Consider the following 22231-nt stretch of genomic DNA (forward strand, 5'->3'; position numbering starts at 1 on the left):
TCCCTTTCATAAAGCTTTATTTCACAGATCCCCTGTAACAGGAGGCCTCGGCAGCCGGGCTCATTATACATTTACATACACTGTCTGTGGCTGCTCCTTCCAACGATCCCTCTGCATGTTAAATAACTCAGTAATTCAAGACAAAAACAACAAACACACGCGCACACACACACACACACACACACACACACTGTTCAACTTAAGATAACAATAACAATATCGTAACGACGGTAATAATAACAACCATTGTCAAATATTATGTATTTCCAGGGTCCTATACTGTATTTTCTAAAATCTGTTACACAGTCAGTCATCTTTAAGGTGCACCGTAAAATCTGCGTGTGACATTTTCATTAAAAAACTGGACAGATGCTGCACCAGGACACGCGGTGAAGACAGAGAATACTTTGTTGTTGCATGTTTGTATGTTTCAGATGAGAGAGAGAGCTCCTCTTTGTCCTCCGGCGGCAGATACTGTAACAGGTGAATTCAGCGCAGTTCATAGTTTGTTTGGCACACTACTTTTTTTTTTTTATAAGCCGCTGTGGTGTGGCATGAATCTCATAGCTCAAGCAGAGACATAAGGCGCGTCTCCATGGAGATGTGTGGGGACTCACAGGACCTCTGCAGGGACAAAAACAGCAAAACATATATTTGAGTCCACTTTAAAGTACGCCTCAGGAATAATAGATTCCAGTGAAATGTGAACATTTATTCTCCTGTATGTACCTGCGACATGCTGAGGCTTCATGGGGCCTGTTTTCATCAGGAAGGGCTCGTTGCCCTCGAACGCCGGGTTCCCGCTGGACTTCAGCTGGATGATCTCCTGGAAGTCGGCCGCCTCTCCGTTGGGTGAGACGCCGTTCTGGTGAGTGGCGGGCTGGACGCCGTTAACAACGGGAGCGGACACGGTTTGTGACGGGGTGAAGACCGGAGCGTCTGGACTCAGAGTTCCAGCTGCTGCAGGGAGATAAAATCAGTGAGTTAACCCTCCTGTTATGTTCGTTTTTCAGGAACAGCAATAACCTTAGGCATTTTTAATTCCCTAAAGGTCCAGGAACTAAAAAAACCCCAATAAACATTGTTTATATTTAATCTTTAACTCCATTAATAACCATTTCAATCAATATTTAGTGCAATGGTGTTCTTTACTTCTCGTAGATCGTGGTTCAATGAGGATAATTCACTCTTTTTTCATAAAAATTGCATGTTAAAACTTTTTTTTTAATGAACATTGGAAAGACCTACATATAAAATACAATGGTTTTACATGACATTGATTTTTTATTTTTTTTTATTTTACATTTTGATTTTTTTTCTTTTCCACAACATAACAGGAAGGTTAATATATAAATAAATGCGATTATGAGATTATATTCAATATATACATTCATGGAAAAAAATATTAGACCACCCTTTCTCTTTAATTTCTTGTTCATTTTAATGCCTGGTACATATAATAACAACAAAAATAGTTCATAAGAGTTTAATTTAAGAGCTGATATCTAGACATTTTCCATGGTTTTCTTCATAATGATTTTGGTATTATCAATAAGTTTTTCCACAACTGTATCTCAGCTGTGACACTTACTCTTACTGAGCTGTGAGTCTTTGCCGTTGACCTGCGGAGAAGCTTTGACTTCCTTCTGCGATGACAGAGAACAAAAACACTTTTTGTTATTTCCAAAAAGTCAACAGGAAGTTCAGTTTCTCCTGTTTAAAGAACGGGAATCACACAAACCTTTTCTCCTGCGTCACTCTTCCGAGTCCTCTTCATGATCTCCTCGAGGCGCTGTGCAGATCAGACGGAGAGATCAGTTAGTGAGATGTTTTTGTTATTTTTTAGAGGGAGGAAGCACCAGGATGAACTCGAGCGTGAACTTTCTAAACTGTAGAGTTGTTTTTTCTCTCCTTACCTTCTTCCTCTCAAGTCGCTCCTGCTCTTCTTTCTGGAAGTGTTTCTCTCTCTCCAGACGCTGACGCTCGGCCTCCTCGCGGGCTTTGGCTTCAGCCTCCTCCCTCTGGAAACACGGAAAAAAACACAGTAATTATATAATATATATGAAGCTTTTGAAAGCACTTTCACCCTCTAAACCCCAACATCAGCTGGTGGGTTATTCAAGGCATGTTTTCTTCAAAGGAAATTGCAAAACATATGTAATTAATGAGAGTTAGAAACTGGAAAAGCAAAAGTTATCATCAGATTTTCAAATTTCAAACAGTTGTTTTACCATGTTTCCATGAATTTATTTATGCCCAGTATAACAGGTTGACCATAAAATAATGATTACATAATATTGTATTGTTATAGAAACCCCCCCTAGAAACAAACAATAATTTGACCGAAAAAAGGTGTAGGCTGCAGCCTGAGCTTATTGTGCTAATTGTGGTATTACTTAACAAAGAATTACCCTAAAACAACCCAGAAAATCCGGCAATGACTGATATAAAACTCTGTAAAAACCTTTCAATCATAGTAGGGAATGAAACTGGAAAGTTTGTTGCATATAAGTACTGCTGAAGTGAAGATCTCTGGGCTCAAAAATCTACCAAATTTGAGAAAAACGCTCTACAAATTCCACATATTTTGTGAGGCGCTACAGATGAATAACAAAAAAATTGAAAGATTTTATTACCATGGAACTCCTCTGGCAGATTTTTTGTATTACGAGTTTTCTTAAATGTTATGTTTAAGTATGCATATGAGGAATTAACTAATGGTCATTTTGGTGAAATAAAAAACAAACAAAACAAAAAAACAAACATATGCACACATGGATGGATAGGTAATAAAAGTGCAAAATATTGCAGTTGAAACAGCAGCAGAGTGTGCAACTCTTTTGTACTATATTAGGACTTTCGCTTTAGTAAAAAATCTATATACTCTTTCTTCCACTGGTGTCCATAATGACTTCATGCAAGAACAATTTATAAGAACAGATTTGTTCTTAACTGGCTTGTACAAGTGATTTAGGAGAGCTTGCAGATTCCCTAATTTCCTCATATTTTGATATTTTCTTAGCCGCAAACACAATTTACCAGTGTGCAGACTTGATGAAGGAGCCATGTGCCATTTTCAACTAATGTTCCGTTTATTTTTGAGTGATTTTGAGTGTGAAAAGTCATCTATAAGTGAGAGAAAGTAAAGAATGGGAAAATTTTCAAGTGTGAATGTGCTGTATTGCAGAACATCTCCTGACCACCAGGGGGCAGCACAAGCTAAGTGTTTTCTGCAGCCTTCAGGCTTCAGGACTTGATATTATATTATTATAAATCCATTACATGCTTCACTGGGTGTTTAGACTCGGCATCAACCAAGAACATGTGTTGAAATCACTCATGACTTGTGCATAAACCATATCCGTCAAACCTGCTGTTTTTAAAGTGTTTAACTGCAGTGTGCTCACTTTTAGCGGCAGCAATTGATTTTTTACAAGTGCACAAATCTTAGAAAGTGTCTCTCCATCACAGCGAGTGAAACACTTGAGCTGTAAAGAATATGAGGCCTCTCTGGCGTGGAGCTGTCAGGGAGGAACAATGGTGCGATTGAAGGGCAGAAGGGGAGTCGAGCGTGGCCGAGTGCTTCAGGCACGGCGTACACTGACGCCGCTTATCCAACCAAGTGTACGAGACAGAAGCAGCACAGGCCCGTCACTATCTCCCCCGATCACAATGGCCGCCTCAGCCTCCGCTCATCACCATTATGGAGGTCACCAGCTGGCATCTGCCCGGGCAGACAAGGGGCCTCTGACGAGCCGCTCCGTGACAGCGGCACACACTCTCCTCCTTTAATCTGCCCAGATGCCAGACAGTCAGTCAGGGGGTGAGGGAGTCAGATGTTCGGGCTCACGGACAGACTCAAACCCCCCGACAGCTCAGGAGGCCTCGTACGCATTAGAGCCTCCCAGATGGTAAATGGGCTTACGGCATGTGGGGATCAAAGGGATTCACGGTGGTTAATGGAAAATTAGAGGTTTTCCAGTGCGTATACAGTATTTACAGTGAAGACGTGATCGTGTGTTTGGCCTCACAGCTCCAGTTAAAGGTTTGACTCCCACCACATATCTGCTGTGTGCAAGGAAGTGGAAGAAAATCCCACCAGACATCCGTAACACTGACTCTCTCCCACTTTTTAAATCCAGACTCAAAACTCATCTGCTCCTGTTAGCTATCAGTGTGATTGCACCACACTTCATTTTTTCTTTGTTTTATTTTTTGTAACCGCACCACACTTTCTTTGTTTTATTTTATTTCTTGTTTTCATTCCCTGTTCCTTCCTCAACGTCAGTTGTTTCGACAGCGTTCAGTCTCTCTCCCGTTTGTTTCCAGGTCACTGACCTGTCTCTGCAGCCTCTCGTTCTCCTCCTGCTCGGCTCTGGCTCTCTCCTGCGCCTCCTTCTCCTCCTGAGCTCGCTGAGCTTCGTCCATCAGACGCTGCTGCTCGGCCATGAAGCGAGCCTCCTCCTCTCGGCGCTTCCTCTCCTCGGCCTCCCGGGCCATCGCCTCCTCCCGTAGGATCCTGAGGAGACGTATTCATCATGTTACATACAGTTTACTGCTCATGTTATTAATCTGCAGAAGGATCAGCAGGCTGTGGGAACATGAGGAAATCCTTCAGTTCTCACAATAGTGTCGTTCTTCAGAACCTCAGGCTAAAACTGTGAAAAACAAGCTTCTTACACTCATCTCATGTTGTGAATCATACAGTAACAGGCCTGAGGACACATAAAACATCCTTCTTTTAGAAGACAGAGAACTTCTGAATAAGACATAATTCAAATAATCCAACCAACCCTGATTGTTTACCAGGAAACTATATAAAGAGTATAAAATTATGTAAGGAAGTTATTTTAACCATAACCCTGCTGTTTTTTAGTATCTACAGTGTTAAACACCTGTTTAAAACAGTGAATGCTCATATGTCTTGTACATAAAAAAAATCATACAAAAGTATGTAGAAAATTATTAGAAACTTTAAGACCCCTAAAATAAAGCAGATTGACATGTTTTTATGTTTTTTTGTTCTTTTTTTTTTCCATTTTTTTACATTTTTTGTTTCATAAGTAAAATTCCCTAAAATTCCCTTAATAATTATTAATAAATAATTTTACATTTTATTTATTTCTAAAGTTATGCTGCCTGAAGAAAAATGTTGTTTTTTCATGTTCTGCTGACGTGATGTGCACAAAAGACTAAAAAACTGAAATTAATTAATTATTATTATTATTGAGTTGATTATTTTTGCGCAATTTGAACAATTCATTCAATGAATTGTCATGAATGGGTTTTATATGAAAATGTTTGCATTGTGATTTATTAAACATCCTATGCAATATGCTGTTATAAATGCATGTTTAGCATTGTGAGGCTACTTAAATTAAGGTTGGGGCAAAAAAAACATGAAAATAACTTTCAGCGGGAAGCAACCACTGGTCTGCTGGCTCACAGTCGGATTTAGTCGCTTTATTTTTTTTTATTTGGGTTTAAATGGAGCAGAAGAAGTTCCTCATCGATATCTCACAATTGTAAATAAAAAATAAAGTGTCACAAAAATGTTGTAGCAAGGTAGGTGAGAACTAAATAACCTTATAATGTGATGCAACGCAATGTAAGTTTTAAAAGGTGTTTTTTTCTGTTGCAGGACTGTTGTGTTGAGTTGCATCATGCTGTGAGGTGTACCTGCTATTTTTTCTTCTTCTGTTTCTTTTCACACTCAGTCAGAAATACATCCAGACATTAAGTGACAATATTTGATTAAAAACGAGTTGTTCTGTTGACTGATTGTCATACTGACTTGTTCCTGTTCTCCTGCTCCACACGCTCCTGCTCCTCTCTCTCACGCTGCTCTCTGGCTTGTCTGCGTTTCTCTGCCAGGACTCGAGCCGCCTCCTCCGGGTCGTTGGTGCCGGCGGACGGCCTGCTGGTCGGAGCAGCCGGTGCAGCGGCGGCGGGTGCTGCTGCGGCCGCAGGTGCAGCAGAAGGAGCAGGATTAGTGGTGGAGGCTGCAGCAGGAGAAGCAGCAGCTGCCGGCTCTACGTCTGGAGAGGCCGCTGATGCGACCGCCGGGCTGAGAGAAGGAGGCGTGACGGAGGACACCACGATGGCAGGAACATTACCGGAGTCTGACAGAGAGACGACAGAGAGACGACAGGTTTCTAAAAACACAATAATGAGGAAGAAAACATCTGGTTTAATGAGATTATACTATAACATCTAAAGAATAAAATAACCAAAAATTGCTTGACTGCAAGAGGACAGCTTTTAAAGTTGTTATTACGTAGCTAAGACTCAACACAGGAATTTAATTTTAATAAAAAAGAAGAAAAAAGTCTGTGTAATAATGCAGTTTTATGTTTAAATATTATCATATTTGTAGAATTAGATCCCAGTGGTGGCTGTGTAAGATTTCTTCTGATAATAACTCTCTAAAAAGAAATGTATAAATCATTTTTATCAATTAAAAGTTTCACAACGTGTTTTTATATAACCTGTTATTCTGCTTCAATCCATATTTGCTGCCATTGAGCCTTGAAAAAACAACATTTTCACTGTGGTCAAACTGGTATCAAGGGGCCGATCTAGCAGCAACCAAATGGACGAAACTGACTTTTATACATTAAATTAAAATGATTTAACAATAAAAAGACTGATGCATTTAATCAGATGACTAATTTTCTAAGAAACTGAATTTAATTCATTTATGGGTTTTTTTCCTGGCTTATGACGTCAAATAAAAATACAATAAAATAATAATAATAAAAAATTAAGAAATATTAATTAAAAACATAAAAATAACCTCAATAGAAGCTTTAAATGTAAAAAAAAAAAAAGGAAAATTAAAAACTTTCTTCAAATTGAGGATTTTTTAAAAGAATTCAATTATTTTATGTATTTCTTTTATACTCATGACGTCAAATAAAAAATAATTTAAAAAATGAGAATAAGTAAAAAAAATAAAAATATGATGACAGACATTCAAATCTTTATTCCATAACCTCAATTTTTTTCTTTTTTTTTCTTCATGAAACTGTGTGAACAGGCGTCCCTCTCACAGCAGTAAAAGTGAAAAAAAAAATGGAGGTTTTTGGTGCTGGTTGCACATATTTAACCAGCATATTTGCCGTTTGACAGCGTGTGAGATGAGAATCTGGAACACACTCTGCAGAAATCAGTTGGTTTTTTTTACACGAATGTCAGCCAAAAACCTGGAGGTCACCTTGAAGCTTGGACCTGTCTCCATGGTGATCACACTCACTCTTTTTCTCCTCGGCGGTGTCGGGCTGCTGGGGCTCGTGGCCCGCTTCCACAGTGACCGCAGTGACCGTCTGCGGCTGCACCCTGGCGGGCGTCTGGGCTCGTTTGGGGCGAGTCTTGGTGCCAGGAGGCGTCTTCTTGCCTGTCGGGGTCTTTGAGGCCGATCCAACGGCAGGGACCAGCGGGGACAGGGGCCGACTCTTGGGGGCGGCGGGTGACGGAGGTCTGTTTTTGGGCTTCGGGGTGCTGATGAGAGGAGAGGAGACGGAGGTGGAAGTGAAACACGAGTCAAAGAGGAGATGAGGTTTCATGGGTAATGAGGTTCACAGAGCGCTGAATAAAACTCATAACTGGGTCATGAGAAAGATACGAGAGACTCCATCTGAAACTCCCATGATTCACAGGGGGGGTGAAACCTGAGAGGAGACGTCTTTTTCAGTGAGGAAAACCCCCGTCTGTGTGACACAAACAGAGCTGCTGCTGGCAGACTGATCGCTGTCAAGCAGAGTCTGTTTTAGTCGTTAGATTAGAGAACCTCGGACCATCTGCCAGACATTAACCTGCCCCGAGGAAAAAACACAAGCTCCCTCTCTCTCTCAGCCTCAATACTTAATAAAGGATTAATTAACATATTTTCCAGTTAGAATACGTCTTCGGAGCTGGTAAATGTGTATTAGTGTGCTACCTGGTCTCTGGCCTGGATCTCTGGGTCGTGGTAGTGGGAGACGGCGTCTGTCTCTTCTTCTGCACTTTGTCTTTTGTGAGAGCGTTCTTCTCCTTTTCATTCTCCCTCTCCTTGTCTTTCTTCTCTTTCTTCTTTTTGTCCACCTTGAAGAAACAAAAATAACCGTTATTACCTGAGGCTAATGTCCAAAATGTCTTTCTGACACCATATATCTTCAGATTTTGAACACTCAAAAACACTCACTTAAGTGTCACCTGACAGCGTTATAAAGCTCCTTCTGGATCACTCAGAAATATCTTTATCGTCACAATACTTAAGTACAATGACATTTTGAATGGCTTCTCTATGCGCATAAACATATAAGAAACCATGTATACAAATATATATATAAAAAAGACATAGCAGGAAAAGGAACAAAATGTTATATAAATCAGGGTATGAATGGGATATAGACAAACCTTCAGAATATATGATATACTAAAGGAATAAAACTGGAAAGTTTGGTGTCCGTAAGTGGAGCTGAAGTTGAGATTCATGGGTCAGGGCATGAGAAAAACTCATTTTGAGAAAACGACCTTTAAAGCTTTCATACATTCTTAATGGAAATTACTATTTGAAGACAAAATATTGAATCTAATTCACAGCAACAACAATATAGAACATGTTCCCCTGCACAATATTATGTGTTTTATGTTAACTTTTAGTGAATTTAGGAGAAATCTACAGGCGCAAATGGATCAAATATGGTAAAATAAATACCTAAAAGTTTGTTTTGGATGTTTTCTTCCCACTATTCTGAAAGAAGACATGTTGTGGGAGAAAAATAGCCCAAAAACCTCAAAATTGTGCAAAACAGTGCATGAAAAAACAATATTTTTGGCCTGTAGTGTCTCGCCTGAAGTCCAAATTTAGGCCTCGGCTCCCACTAAATAGATTTCACGGGTCACCGGAAACGATTTAATCACAGTATAATTTCATGTTAAATGAGCCATGACGGCCCGTTTAGGGGCATAAATTATGCAGAAATGATGGATGACACCACCAAAGATCAACAAAATTATGTTTAAAACAGTTAAATCTACTGACTACGTTAAAGAAATCAGTGCAGGAGGTTGGTGTGGTCGTACCGGTGTGGAGTTCCGCCGGCGTTGGCGCTGGGTGATGTCCGGCGTGCTGGCGGAGGAGACTCTCCAGCGCTCGGCGTTCTGGTGCGGGTGGTGATGGGAGCAGGCGTTCAGCGGGCTGGCGGAGGCTGAACGGGAGCAGTGATGAGAGTCTGAGTAACACACGGACATGCAGAGAGCGGCAGCAGGGCCGAGGTCACAGACACACACACGGACACACACCAACACCATGCAGGGTGATAATAAAAAGCCTCACAGCGAGGAAACCACATGCTGCGAGACGACGACCCGATGTAACGACAGATGATGATCGCTGAGGGGGAGCAGACTTATTTTACTGTCTTTTCATGGATTTTTGTGATTTAATGAACATCTTTTTATTGTTATTGATGATTTCCCCTCAGGATTCTACTTGAAAACGTCACTTCCAGAAAAAGCCAGAAGCAGCTGGAGTAGCTGGGTTTGATTTTTCTGACAAAACTGAACATGATTTTATGACTTTATGATTTTATATCTCAAAAATTCTGGTTTCTGCTTCTTTGATGTGAGATTTTGCACTGGATTGTTGGTTAAACTTGGCGTGATCTGAGATACTCCTGTGTGCATTTCTCACAACTTTCTTACATTTTTAGATTGAACTATTAATCAAACAAATAACATTACAAGATTAATCGATAATTTAAATAATTATTGTAGAGAAAACAACCTCATCACATAGGTCTATTTGCATTTTCTCTGGGTAAAAAAAATCACGAGAAGTCCTGAGAAGTTCTTGGAAAAAATGTAACAATTGATAACTGATAACACGATAACTGTGAACTCTATCGACTGATGAAGGTCATGTGTTGTGATCGAAAGCTCCAGAACATGGACCATGTGGTGAGATTGTTTCCAATCTTTCACTTCAAATGTCATCCCTGAGTTTTATATAAGAACATAAAGAAAAAGAGAGAAGAAGTAGGATAGAGAGGGGGATATATAAAGACTGAAACCAGGCAGGAAGATTGATGAAAGATGCTATTTAGTACTTAATGTTTTGGGTCAAACAAACTCATAAAATGTCAGAAAAAGTGACCTAAATACTCACGAGAGTCGCTGTTGTTGAGGAGGGTGGCGGCGCTGCGGCTGCGGGCCAGGAAGGACAGCGTCGGCGTCATGAGCCGCTCCACGATCCGGCTCTCCCACGGGCTCAGACGCAGGCTGCGGGCTGACACAAGAGGGCGCCGTCAGTGTCGGGTTACTGACACTGCTACACACACACACACACACACACACACAGATACACACACTCACACACTCACACACACGCACACACACACAATCTCCTGCACGCTGACGCACAGGTGAACACACACACAGACTGGAGTTTAATGCTGCATTCAGGTGCTGCTGGAATCTTAAATTCCTCGTCTCATAAACTGATCCAGTCGAAGATGAAGTTGGACAAGTTATGACATAAAAAAAAAAAAAAACTTTGCCTTTGTCAGTGCTGAATAAACACAATTATCACTTTTGTTTATTTCTCCAAACAAACTGTCGTCACTTCCAGAAAAAGCCAGAAGCAGCTGGAGTAGCTGGGTTTGATTTTTCTGACAAAACTGATGATTTTATGACTTTATGATTTTATACTGAAGCACAAAAGATTATTGAAACATTTCTCAAGTGGAAGCATTAAAAACTCACTGGCTGATTTAGAGCTCAGGAGCCAAAATTCTTTAAAAACGAGACTGTGTTATTATTATTATTTTTGTTATTTACATTATTTTTTCCTTTATAATAATAATAATAATAATAATAATAATAATAATAATAATTATTATTATTATTATTAATATTAATAATAATAATAATAATAATAATAATAATAATATATACTCTTTTTTCCTTCTATGATTATTATTATTATTATTATCATTATTATCATTATTATATTTTTGTTGTGTGTATTATTGTTTTTATATGTGCATACTTATTTAAATATACTACGTGTTATTCGTCCTTTTTTAAAAAGTATTATGAAAGGATCATAAGTATAAACAAATGTATATTTTGTGTAAAATAAATAAAAAGTGAAATAAAAGTGATGAAAGTAACTAAATACATTTACTTAAGTACAATTTTGAGGTATTTGTACTTTACATTGAGCATTTCTTGCTGCTTTGTGTCCATTTGACTACTTTTCAATGCTGTTTTCATTCCTACAAAATATAAATCAACTAATAAATACTGATGTTTTACTATGAATTAAGCAAAACGTAATATAAATGCACCTGTAAGCTTGTTAATTCTCAGTGTTTTTGTGCATAACTTTAATGTATCTTTCCAAATCCTTCTGAATAACTTTGTTGAAAGCCTCTCTAATAATTTGGACACATCTATCCAAAGACAAAGAGACACAAAAATCAAAATCCGAACTAGTTTCCCTGTTTGGTTTTTTTAGCTCCACTCATTGAGGTGCAACTCGTCCTGTGAGATTTTTACTGAGATTTTAACTCCATTCTGCACAATCAAACCCTCTCAGACTCAAAGACACGGGGAAATCGTACAGGATGAATGACAGAACCAGACATTAGATAACAACACACACAGGAGCAAACCCCAGTTAATTCTCATTACTTACCCCTCAAAAGAATTCACATTAAAAGCCAGCGCGGCTGTTTTATTCGCCCACAATCAAACCCAATGCAGTGCGATCAGTTTCTGGTGAGTTCAGCATTAGACACACACTGCTCCGACTTAACGCCTTTTATGGTCGTTTACAGTGTGAATCTTGTTGTTATTGAGTGTCATGTGATGACGTCCAACAACAGCAGAATATAATCAGATGCATTGTAATGACGGGTGGAAACACACACAACAAATCATTCTCTCATGAGTAAAGCAAACTTGATGTCAGAGTTGCTTTCAGTCAGAGGTTGGCTTCATCTTTGATTTTTTTTTACAAAAAACAAAACAAAACCCAAAAGGGAATAGACAATAAGAGACGCTGAATGATTCAGAGTGAGAGCTCAGATTTAGAGACTTCACACAGAATATTAAACCAGGAATGCTCAAACTTCTTCAACAGAAACTTCAATAAAGAAACAAAAACTTGAAGCATTTTTCCTTCCAGTAATTTAAACTTCAGACCTGCTGAGATCACAGGAAAGTAGAACGTTTTTCATACTTTCTCGTTACCCGTTTCGAGTTTTGAGGTTCTTCGCTCTCATATATGTTTATAAAATATATCAAATTGTATCAATAAAACATCCCATCAGTGTACAGAATTTTGAACTTGAACTATCTGATTTATAAATATATTTGACTTGAAAAAGGAGTTAAATTTAGGTGAATTTAAATAATTCATGCTAATGCATAAGTAATAATATTCTAATATCATGATATATAATATAAACACTTCAATCCCTGGTGTTGATTTTATTCTATTGACGTTTTTTCTTTTTTCGTTAACCAATTTAAAAAAATAAAAAAATTTTTTTGTCTGGTTTAAATAAATTTTAAAAAAAATTAAAAATGTATTTTCTATTAATATTTTGATATACTCATGTTTCGTAGTTTTTGAGTAAGTTTTGGATTTAATTATTTATTATTATTTTATATATTTCATTTCAATACCTATTGTATAGATGTATGTAAATATTGTATATATACATATTTTTATTTTATTTATCTAATTATTTTACAATTTTTATGTGTTTTTCAGTGGAATTATATATAAAGTTCAAGAGAATCTACTATTAAAAAGATACTTCAAAATATTTAATACATGCATGATGCTTGATGTTAATTTATCGTAATCTCAATATTGACCAAAACAACCATATTCAATATCATTTTTTTTGCCATAAAGAAGCAGCTGTTTATAGAAAACTTTTCTTTTAATAAAAGATCTGACTTCTTCCCACTGTTGCCTGGTAATCCAACATTATTAAGTGTTACGTTTGAGCCTTTTGAAGTGTCTTACTGAATAAACCTCACGCAGGTTTTGTTCTCCTTTATTTTCCTATCCTGCTCCTTTGAAAGACAACAGAAAACACACATGTGCAGAGGAGACGACAACACACATGTGGACACAGAACGCACCGGCTCAACATCTGAGATCTGATGGATCACGACACACAGATTCCTGTTTTCTCCGAACATAAAACTGACAACATGCTGAGCAGAAATGTATTTTTAGTGACCGGGCTTCTTCTCACTCTGTTGGTTGGTATGCATGACGGACCCACAGTACACAAACACACACGTGATAATAGTGCAATCACAACAGCGCTGCAGCCCAGAAACACTCTTTGCATCAAAGATTTTTCTTATGCAACCTCGGCTGTACGTTGGACGGATCGTTTTCACAACATGTTTTATGACTAACTGATAACCCGACTACCTCCTGTTTCTAGGCAACAGTGCCCCCCCCCTTCTCCTCCTCCTCTGCCTCCTCTTCTTCTTTCTCCAATGCGGCAAGAGGAGGCTGAGCGTAGCTGCTGCCTGCTGATCGACTGTTCACCTGGAAGTAGATTGATGCCTGGATCTATAAACGTCACCCCCCTCCTCCCCCCTCACCTCCCCCACCACCACCACACTATCACTGGTACACTGAGCGTCTCCCGAGGCCAGAAACACGAGCCCTGATATCGACTCAAATATGATTCAACCCCAAACTGTCCTTTCATGTTCCCGCAGCTTCTGTATTATTAGTGATTATCAAGCACAGCATATCTGGATGTGCTCTCTCTGAGGCGAGCCGCTGATTGCACTGCGGGCGATACGATCAGTAATGACACACGTTATGAGGCGAGACCAATCTGAGATGAAGACAGTGCTGCTGATGTGCATGTGGCAACTCAGGAGTCTGATGAAATGAGTTCGATATAACAACTTAATTTAAATATTAAATAAAACATAAAACGACAGCTGCCGCCATGACAGAAAGAAAAAGAAACATCGGCTCAGTTTCTTGTTTTAACAAGATCCTTTTTGTGTTTTATCAAGATGATTTTATGTAGTTCTGACATATATTATTGCTTTTTTTCACTACATCAATTATTCTAGTCTGGCAAGAAACTTTTGTCTTTTCTTAGCTCAGAATGTTTGAAGGGAGCAACATCAGGGCAAGCAAGATTTTTTTTGACTGGATCAAGTTTTAGTTTTATTTTCATCATTGGCAACAGGTGAATTTTATTTATAGTTTTTTAGGCTTCTTTTTATTTATTTACCTCTGACTACAAGAGGAAATAATTAATTTTTCATCTTTGATAAAAATATATATTTTTATGGTCCTTTTTCCAATTTTTTATTTATTTATTTTTAATTTGTGACACTTTATTGATTTTTTTTCATGCTATTATTTTTACAAATTTTCTTTTTATTCTGTGACAACAATAAGAGCATTTTTTATGGTACTTTTATGTTGATTTTTTTTCTCATCATTGTCAGGCGCCCCCGCTCTTTTTTCACAAATGTAAAAAATGTATTATTATTTTTTTGGTTAGAAAATGCTTTGTGTCATCATGCATTTCTTTTTCACAATTGAAATGTAGCTCCAATTGTTGATTTTTAAAAAATCAGCTCAAAGACAAGGTTTCTCAACTACTAACTAATTCTTGCTTTTCTGCAATAAAGATAATAATTTAACATGATATACCAAGATATAAAATATGTCACAACAATGTTAAAAATGAGCTTTTTATCACATAAAAACTGCCTAACAGTGAGAAACTACACATTATAACAAGAAACTGAGCTTTTTTGTTGTTGTTGTCATGGCAATACAGAGCTGTAAATAACTACCAGAGCGGGAGGCTTACTGTAAAATGGAAACAGGCTATAGAGCTACATAAAATACATAAAATCAAAACATTACATACGTATATGTGCATTTAGTTGCTGTACTTTCATCTGCAACAGTCACACTATATTATCCACCACCAGCACCACCACACCAAACCACCAACAGAGACGTGGAGGGGGACGAGAAGAAGTGATGTGTGTGTATGTGAACTCATAAACCCATGAAAACAGAGGATGTAACCACAGAAACATGGCTCGGTGATGTCGTGATGTGAGAGGGAGGCTGATCAAAAATGCAGAGGAGACTCAAATCAATGACAACCACTAACTGAAATAAAAAAAACCAAGATGCACACGAGACCGAGAGCGTGACAAGAGGAGGGAGTAAATGACCAGTCACCAAGCACAGGCAGGCAGGCAGGCCACCAGAGACGACAGTTATAATAATAATAACAAAAGTAAAACCAAAAACCAGATTAGGGTGGGAGGAGTGGGGGGGAAGGTGGAGGGGGATGAAGAGGAAGAGGAGGGGGAGGGAGGAGGAGGAGGAGGCCTGGTGGACATTGACGTCGGGTCGTCCTTACTTCTGTTGGGGGAGTTCCAGAGCGTGGCAGAGGACTTGGACAGCCTGTTGTTAATGACAGGGTCCACCTGTCTCGGCAAGTTGACCGTGGAGGCCGAGCATCTGCCTGCACCGGAGAGAACGCAACAGACAACAACTGTTCACAAGGCGGCCGGGCTGCAGGCGGCAGAGGCGGGAGTCACTCACACAACCGAGTCCCAAGTCACTGTGGACCAGTCGGGTCACTGCCGTCAGGCCAGCAAGTCACAAGTCATGTGAAACTCTGACGATCTACCCCAGTTTTTATATCTAAATCAGTTTAAAGACAGTGATCATGAAAAGGAACTTTTGCAGCCTGTTTACAAGTTCCCATTTCGCAAATTTAAGTTTAATTTCTGATCACTGGCTTTTCAAAAATGCACTTAAATGTTTAAATTTTAATCATACAATATGTTCATATGCGGCATATGAAACAAATATCCTTAAAATACAAAGATTTGTAGGTGTTTTACAAATGGGTAAACCCAGTCTGACTATTTACCAGACTCTGCTAACATATTGCTCAATTTAACAGATTTGGGTTCCCTGTTAAACGGATAATACTCAAATATCTTAATGTCTGATTTTGTTTGGATCCTAAAGAAAGACTTTTAATTTCGGCTGATACTGAACTTTCACAACTCTTCTGTGAACTTAAATAAACTAAAGTAAGATGTGTGACGTTACTGTTTGACTTGCTGACCCACTGCCAGACAGCATGTCCACTAACCTCTTTATGATGAGTTATATATATATATATGTATAGTACTGTGAAAAAGTCTTAGGCAAAAAATGATGCTGGTTTTGATGGTCAAACCAAATATACATTTAATTTAGATTTTTCTTCTGTTCACTCACTTTGCATTTTGTTTACTGATAAAAATAAACTATATACATTTCTGTTTTTATGAGCATTCTTATTTTACATAATTTTTTCACACCTTTTGCACAGTATTGTATATATTTTTTTAGATTAAAAATCTGGACATGGTACAGAAAAAAATCCCCATGTTTCTCTTCCCTGTTGTTTTATATTTGCAGCATTCTTTTGAAAATCTGATTTTTTTTTAAAAGCTTCTGTACCTTTGACTCCAATAAATGTGGATATTTTTCATTTTAAACACTTTATTTTGAAATGTATCCAAGTCTCTGTACTTTTGACAAGTGATGGATGGAGTTGGATGTTGTGACAGTCTTCTCACCTTCTAATCTCCGTCATCCACAAAATAATCCATGAACTCAAATGTAATTTAAGTTTGTCTCTGCTGTATCTTAGTAGGTTACCAGGTTTGCATGCATTGCGCGAAAAATCCCCCCAAAATGATTCAAAATCGAGAAAATTGCAAATATAAAAAAAAAAAAAAAAAAGTTATCTGTTTAAGTCTAAGTGGAGTCTTTTTTCAGTGACGGTAAAGCAAGTCTGAAGTCCTCAAATGTGTAACTGGAGTCAAGTCGTGTGACCAGAGTGCCCCACCTCTGGCGGGCGGCCCCGGCTGAGGACTGATAAGAGGAGAGCGGCTCCCCCTCGGTCTGGATCTGGAGCAGAACAGAGACTCACCATTCTCTGAGATTAATCTGACTCGGGGTGGCATGGGGAGGAAATTTGAGGAAAGCGTGGGAAGGGTGTGGTTCAGTTAGAAATCACATTTAAAGTAAATCCTGCTCTTTTATCTCTCTGCTGTAAGAAATCATCACACACATACACACTTTCACGCTTTCACACACATTCAGGATCTTTCACACTCTGGAGGAGAGTTCTTGACCTTCATGTCACGGGTCCAAAAGAGGCAGCCTGTCACATGTCTGACGGTCTGAAAAGGGGAATAAGCTCACAGCTGTGTGGAAAACACTTCACACTGCTCGTCTAATGAAACATGTTCATGACAGCCACCTCTCTGCCTTCAGTGATCACGTTTAAATCGGTGCCCAAAACCGATTTTCTTCCTAAAAAACAGACATTCACTGAGGAATTACTGGGTTACTGAGCGGCCTCTGGTGCTCCGCTTTCACAAGTTATTTCCTTGAGTTGCATCAGTTGGACCGGTGAGTCACAGTCTGTGCAGCGTTGAAGTTACACTGATTTATATTCCCGTCATTGTGCTCATTTGAAACTCACTTTCTCTGCGGGAGGTCTGGTTCAGTCCGCCCGCCCAGGACCACCTCTGCTGGCGGATCTCGGCCCACGTCTTCTTCGTCGACCTCTTGATAGCTGCTTCATATCTCTCCTGCAGGGACACGGTCGAAACTGAGTCACACAATCACACACTCGGCCTGGAACCAGATGAAGCTGTGAGCTCATGGTGGATGCCTCTTATCGGTCAGATTTGACCTGGCCTGGGCCGAGCCAATCAAAACTGTTTATCTAATATGGTCATTTTTGGCTCGTGCACCCTCGTACTAGGGAAACTACAGTGAGAATAAACCTAGAGGCATTTTTTTAAATCAACTAATATGGTTGAAACTGATGTAAGACCTTCTGTAATTATTTTATAATAATAATAATAATTATTATTATTTTATTATTATTACATTTCTGTTTCATACAGATAATAATAATAATAATAATAATTATTATTATCATCATCGCCATCATCATTATCATTATTATCATCATCATCATTATTATTATCATTACAATTTATTTTGTACGGTATAATATGAAACAAATAAATAAAATATGTATTACATATTTATTATAATTCTTGAATAAAAGTAAAATATTTCTAAAAATATTTCTGCTGTGTTAGAAAATTTTACTTCATGTCATCATGCGTTTCTTTTTCACAATTAAAAAAAAATACTAATATTGCTTTTGTGATAATAATTTAACAAGGTATACTGATATATAAAATATGTCACAACAACATTAAAATGATGATATCATAACATAAAAAGTTACAATGAGAAACTTCATATGATAACAAGAAACTGAGCTTTTCTTATTTTGTCATGTTAAAACAGAGCTGTAAATAACTACCAGAGCGAGAGAGGCTGACTGTATGTATGGAAACAGGCAGATCTACATTAAATAATACATATAATCAAAACATTACATAATTATAACATTACTACAACGTTCAGCTCTGCACACTTTATATTTGTTAGTCGATCAGCTCTGCGTCACCTTTCGTTGCACTGAATGGTTGTCGGTCTATAAAATTGCATCCAGTGGCATTGTGGTTCATGAACGATGATAATGCACCTTGGAAATCAACAGTTTAACCGAGAGGTCCTAGACTTACTCACATTTGGTCTGGCGACATCAGAGAAATCACCTTGGTAACAGCCCATTTCACAGTTAATGATATAATATAACATTTTGGAGAAAAACCTAATTTGCTCCTTATTAACTTCTTATTATGACCTCTAAAGCTCACTAGTCATGTCAATGCTATTCAGTTACAAATTCAGTAAAAATAAATTAAAAACACATTTGGACAGACATTTTCAGCAGCCAATTTAACAACATATTTTACATACAAACAAAACTAGTAATAAAAAAAAAGGACAAAAAAGCTTTGTCAAAAAGAAGACAAAATCGATAACTCTCAACTCAAATTACAGCCAATAAAAAGCTATCACTGGAAAAGTGTCCACTGCCAATACTTGGCATCAAAACTGATTTTCAAGTTGGGACCAGATCCATGTTACACAGGCAGTTTTCCAGAGGTCGAAAACTGTACTAAACATTAACCACAAACACTGGCACAAAGTGGAGTTTTCCACCCCGACTTCAATTAACACTAAATATTTTGGAGAGCAGGACACAGAAATAAAAAAAACACATCTAAAATAAATCTGTCGGTGTTAGATACCGTCAATTAGAAGTGTGATTATAGAGTCATCAGAGGGAAAAGCTAAAGAAAATAATAAGGAAAAATAAAGGGAAAAAATAAATACTTTTTTAAATATACAGAGAAATATAAAAAATATATATATAAATGAAGTTAATTAAACTATAAATGCATACAAAAATATATATATATATATATTTATAATACAGAAATTAGTTAACAAATAAATGCAAAAAAAAGTTAATATTATTCTTTTATATTTTGTTATTTTTTGTCTATATATTTCCTTTTTTTAAACATTTCTTTATTATTTTATTTATTTCTCTTTATTTTTCCAAATTTTTTGCATTTATTTTCTTAATTTTTTACAGATTTATTATTTTTTATGGCCTTCCTATTACTGTGTGCATATTAGCTGAGTGTTAATAGATAAATACAAGCTTTGAAATTGCAAGTTAAACCATAATTTCTTCATTACACCACCCAGGTGTGGATGGTTTTGAGCTACAACATCCCGAGTTAATGTATTTTCTCACCTTGTTCTTTTCTAGTTTCTGTCTCTGTTTCTCCTCCAGCAGAGCTCTGCGTTTCTCGGCCTTCAGTCTCTGCTCCTCCAGCTTCCTCCTGCGATCCTCCAGCTGGCTCTCCCTCAGACGTCGGGCCTTCTCCTCCTTCTCCAGCCACTGGGCCTTCTTCACCGCTGCAGACGACCACAGGGAGAAAGAGAGAGAGGTTAACATTCAGACAGAGAGCTGAGGAGAAAATGATATTAGAAAGCTGCAAAACAAAGTTATTGAGGATGGCATCCGAGCTTTTTTCTTTCAGTTTTGTGATTATCTAAATAGTGTTTTGTGAGCCGGGGGTGATTGCAGGTCTTGTTAAATTGTGAAATTGCTTTTGTTACAGTTGCTGCTGTATAAAAATTAGAAATAGAAAGCATGTAAATAAAAGATAAAAAAGTGTGCTATACTAAATATATAACAATATAAAATACAAATGCAACAGGCCTTAAGTAAATGGAGATAAGTACAAATAGAAATAAAAATAGAAATATGAAAAATAGAAATACATTAAAGTAAATAAAAATATGCACAAATAGAAATAAAATACAGAAATCAATTTGAAATTAATTGTGATATGTACAAATAGAAATGACATGAAAATATAGAAATAAATTAGAAGTAAATAAAGATATGTACAAATAGAAATAAAATACAGAAATATATTTTAAATTAATTCAGATATGCAAATGAAATATGAAAAATATATACATCAATTTGAAGTAAATAAAGATATGTACAAATAGAAATAAAATACAGAAATAAATCTGAAATTAAGTGAGTTATGCACAAAAATATAAAATAGAAATATAGAAAAACATTAGAAGTAAATAAAGATATGTTCAAGTACAAATAAAATATAAATATGGAAAAATAGATATCCACACATATGAATATCTGTAACAACAGTGTAAGTGATTATTTCCATGTAATACCACCTCTATTTGGTACAAGCCACTGAACAAAAACCTAAAATTATGCCCAATATTTCCAACACTGTTTTTATTTGTGATTTCCCTAAAAATCCAGTATTGCCTTCTGCTGCTACCATAGCTAAAATATTAAATGTTATTGAAAGGCACAAAAAAGGTGTAAATAAAGATAATCCATGTGAAATACAGTAATTCAACAGTGACTTAAATAACCTTCTTCTCACAGAGGTTTTTGTAAAGTGGATTCTTTAAATCCAACAGTGTTTAATCACTTAAACTCTTGATACTCGGTGAGGCAGATGGAATCCTGATAACAGTAAATAAGCAGAAGTTTCCCGCTGTGTTTTACAGCAGCCTCCAGCAGACGCCTGCTTCTCTCTGCACATACGCTGCTGTGGCTCATTTCTTGGAGGAACAATTAAACAGCGATCATTCCTTCTTAATTAAAGCTTCTGTTTGCTGGACAGCAGCTGTGTCTCTGTCTCTTACAGCTCAGATTTACATCTTTCTTATTACTTGCATATAAAACTGTTTACACAACATTTTCAGCATGGTGGAGAGTTTAAACAATGAATGATGATGTTTCGGGTTACATGCTGGATCCAACCAAAGTAATGATGTTTCAATATTAACTCATCTTGCAGGGAGTTAGGCAGCATTAGAAATACTTTTTCAGCGGGTTTAGCTCTGCAGCATTGTGATGCAAAGACGTGTTTTGTGTTTAGTTTGGTATTTCTACAGCTCATCTTCACTAATGAGGCACACAAGTCTGAGCCTGGTGGACAATGAGAAAGCTTTCTTCACTCCTCCATAAATCCAATTCCTGAGTAAAAAATCCAATTATGTCTTCTTTCTGCTCAGCAGGATTGGAAAAAAAATGCGGTGTAATGCTTGTGAGCGAGCTTTTCACGGTCGAGTTTGCACAAAATATTCAGTGCACGAAAAACATATTTGTTGTTTACGGGATAAATGTAAAGCAAGCATCATGTGTTGTGACCTATATACCATTATCTGCATACTGTTCTGGACTAATTGCACGCTCCACATAAAAGAGCCTCAACATTGTTCCATGTAATTGCAAACAGAAGCAGACTGCAGGAAACTTATCTCACAGCGACCGAAGCTGAGTAAACCTCTGATAATAAAGATAAAAAAGGCAGCTTTCACTGTGGCTGTGGCTGCAGCATGACCACATTATTGATGCTAATGAAAGTAGTAATTAAATCTAATCTGTCTGAGAGGCCTGGTCTCAGTTTATGGTAATGACTGCTCATTTTTCACGCCCTGTGCTCTCTGGGACGTCTCTGCAGGGAAACGCCCAGCGAGCTCTGCTCTGATTGGCCGCCTTCATCCACAGGGAGAAGTCCTGCATTTAACAACTAGATATAGTCTTTCATGTTTTGGGCTGAAACAATATTTTCATAAGAGGGGAAAGTTTCCTTCTGCAGCCACAAAGTGAAGCCATGATTATAGGTATGGATCATGTACGCTGGG

General features: G+C 37.7%; 1 protein-coding gene across 2 annotated transcripts in view; it reads right to left on the reverse strand.

Annotated features, from left to right (window-relative positions):
- The window catches only part of LOC131984636 (MAP7 domain-containing protein 1-like), a 49064-nt gene continuing 26833 nt past the window's right edge, over positions 1-22231 (reverse strand). The window contains exons 5-18 of one of the 2 annotated variants that reach the window (XM_059349534.1): positions 19782-19945; positions 17568-17676; positions 15435-15539; positions 10151-10270; positions 9067-9191; positions 7940-8082; positions 7256-7500; positions 5795-6122; positions 4339-4519; positions 1917-2021; positions 1742-1792; positions 1592-1646; positions 730-960; positions 1-624 (exon numbers count right to left, since the gene is read on the reverse strand). In XM_059349534.1, the coding sequence (XP_059205517.1) occupies positions 614-624; positions 730-960; positions 1592-1646; positions 1742-1792; positions 1917-2021; positions 4339-4519; positions 5795-6122; positions 7256-7500; positions 7940-8082; positions 9067-9191; positions 10151-10270; positions 15435-15539; positions 17568-17676; positions 19782-19945 (1973 nt within the window). In that variant the 3' untranslated portion in view covers positions 1-613. Of the gene's footprint in view, positions 625-729; positions 961-1591; positions 1647-1741; positions 1793-1916; positions 2022-4338; positions 4520-5794; positions 6123-7255; positions 7501-7939; positions 8083-9066; positions 9216-10150; positions 10271-15434; positions 15540-17567; positions 17677-19781; positions 19946-22231 lie in introns of both variants that reach the window. The other variant, XM_059349535.1, reaches the window with a different exon arrangement.

This window comes from Centropristis striata, chromosome 14 (assembly GCF_030273125.1).
Source record: "Centropristis striata isolate RG_2023a ecotype Rhode Island chromosome 14, C.striata_1.0, whole genome shotgun sequence".
Classification (NCBI taxonomy): domain Eukaryota; kingdom Metazoa; phylum Chordata; class Actinopteri; order Perciformes; family Serranidae; genus Centropristis; species Centropristis striata.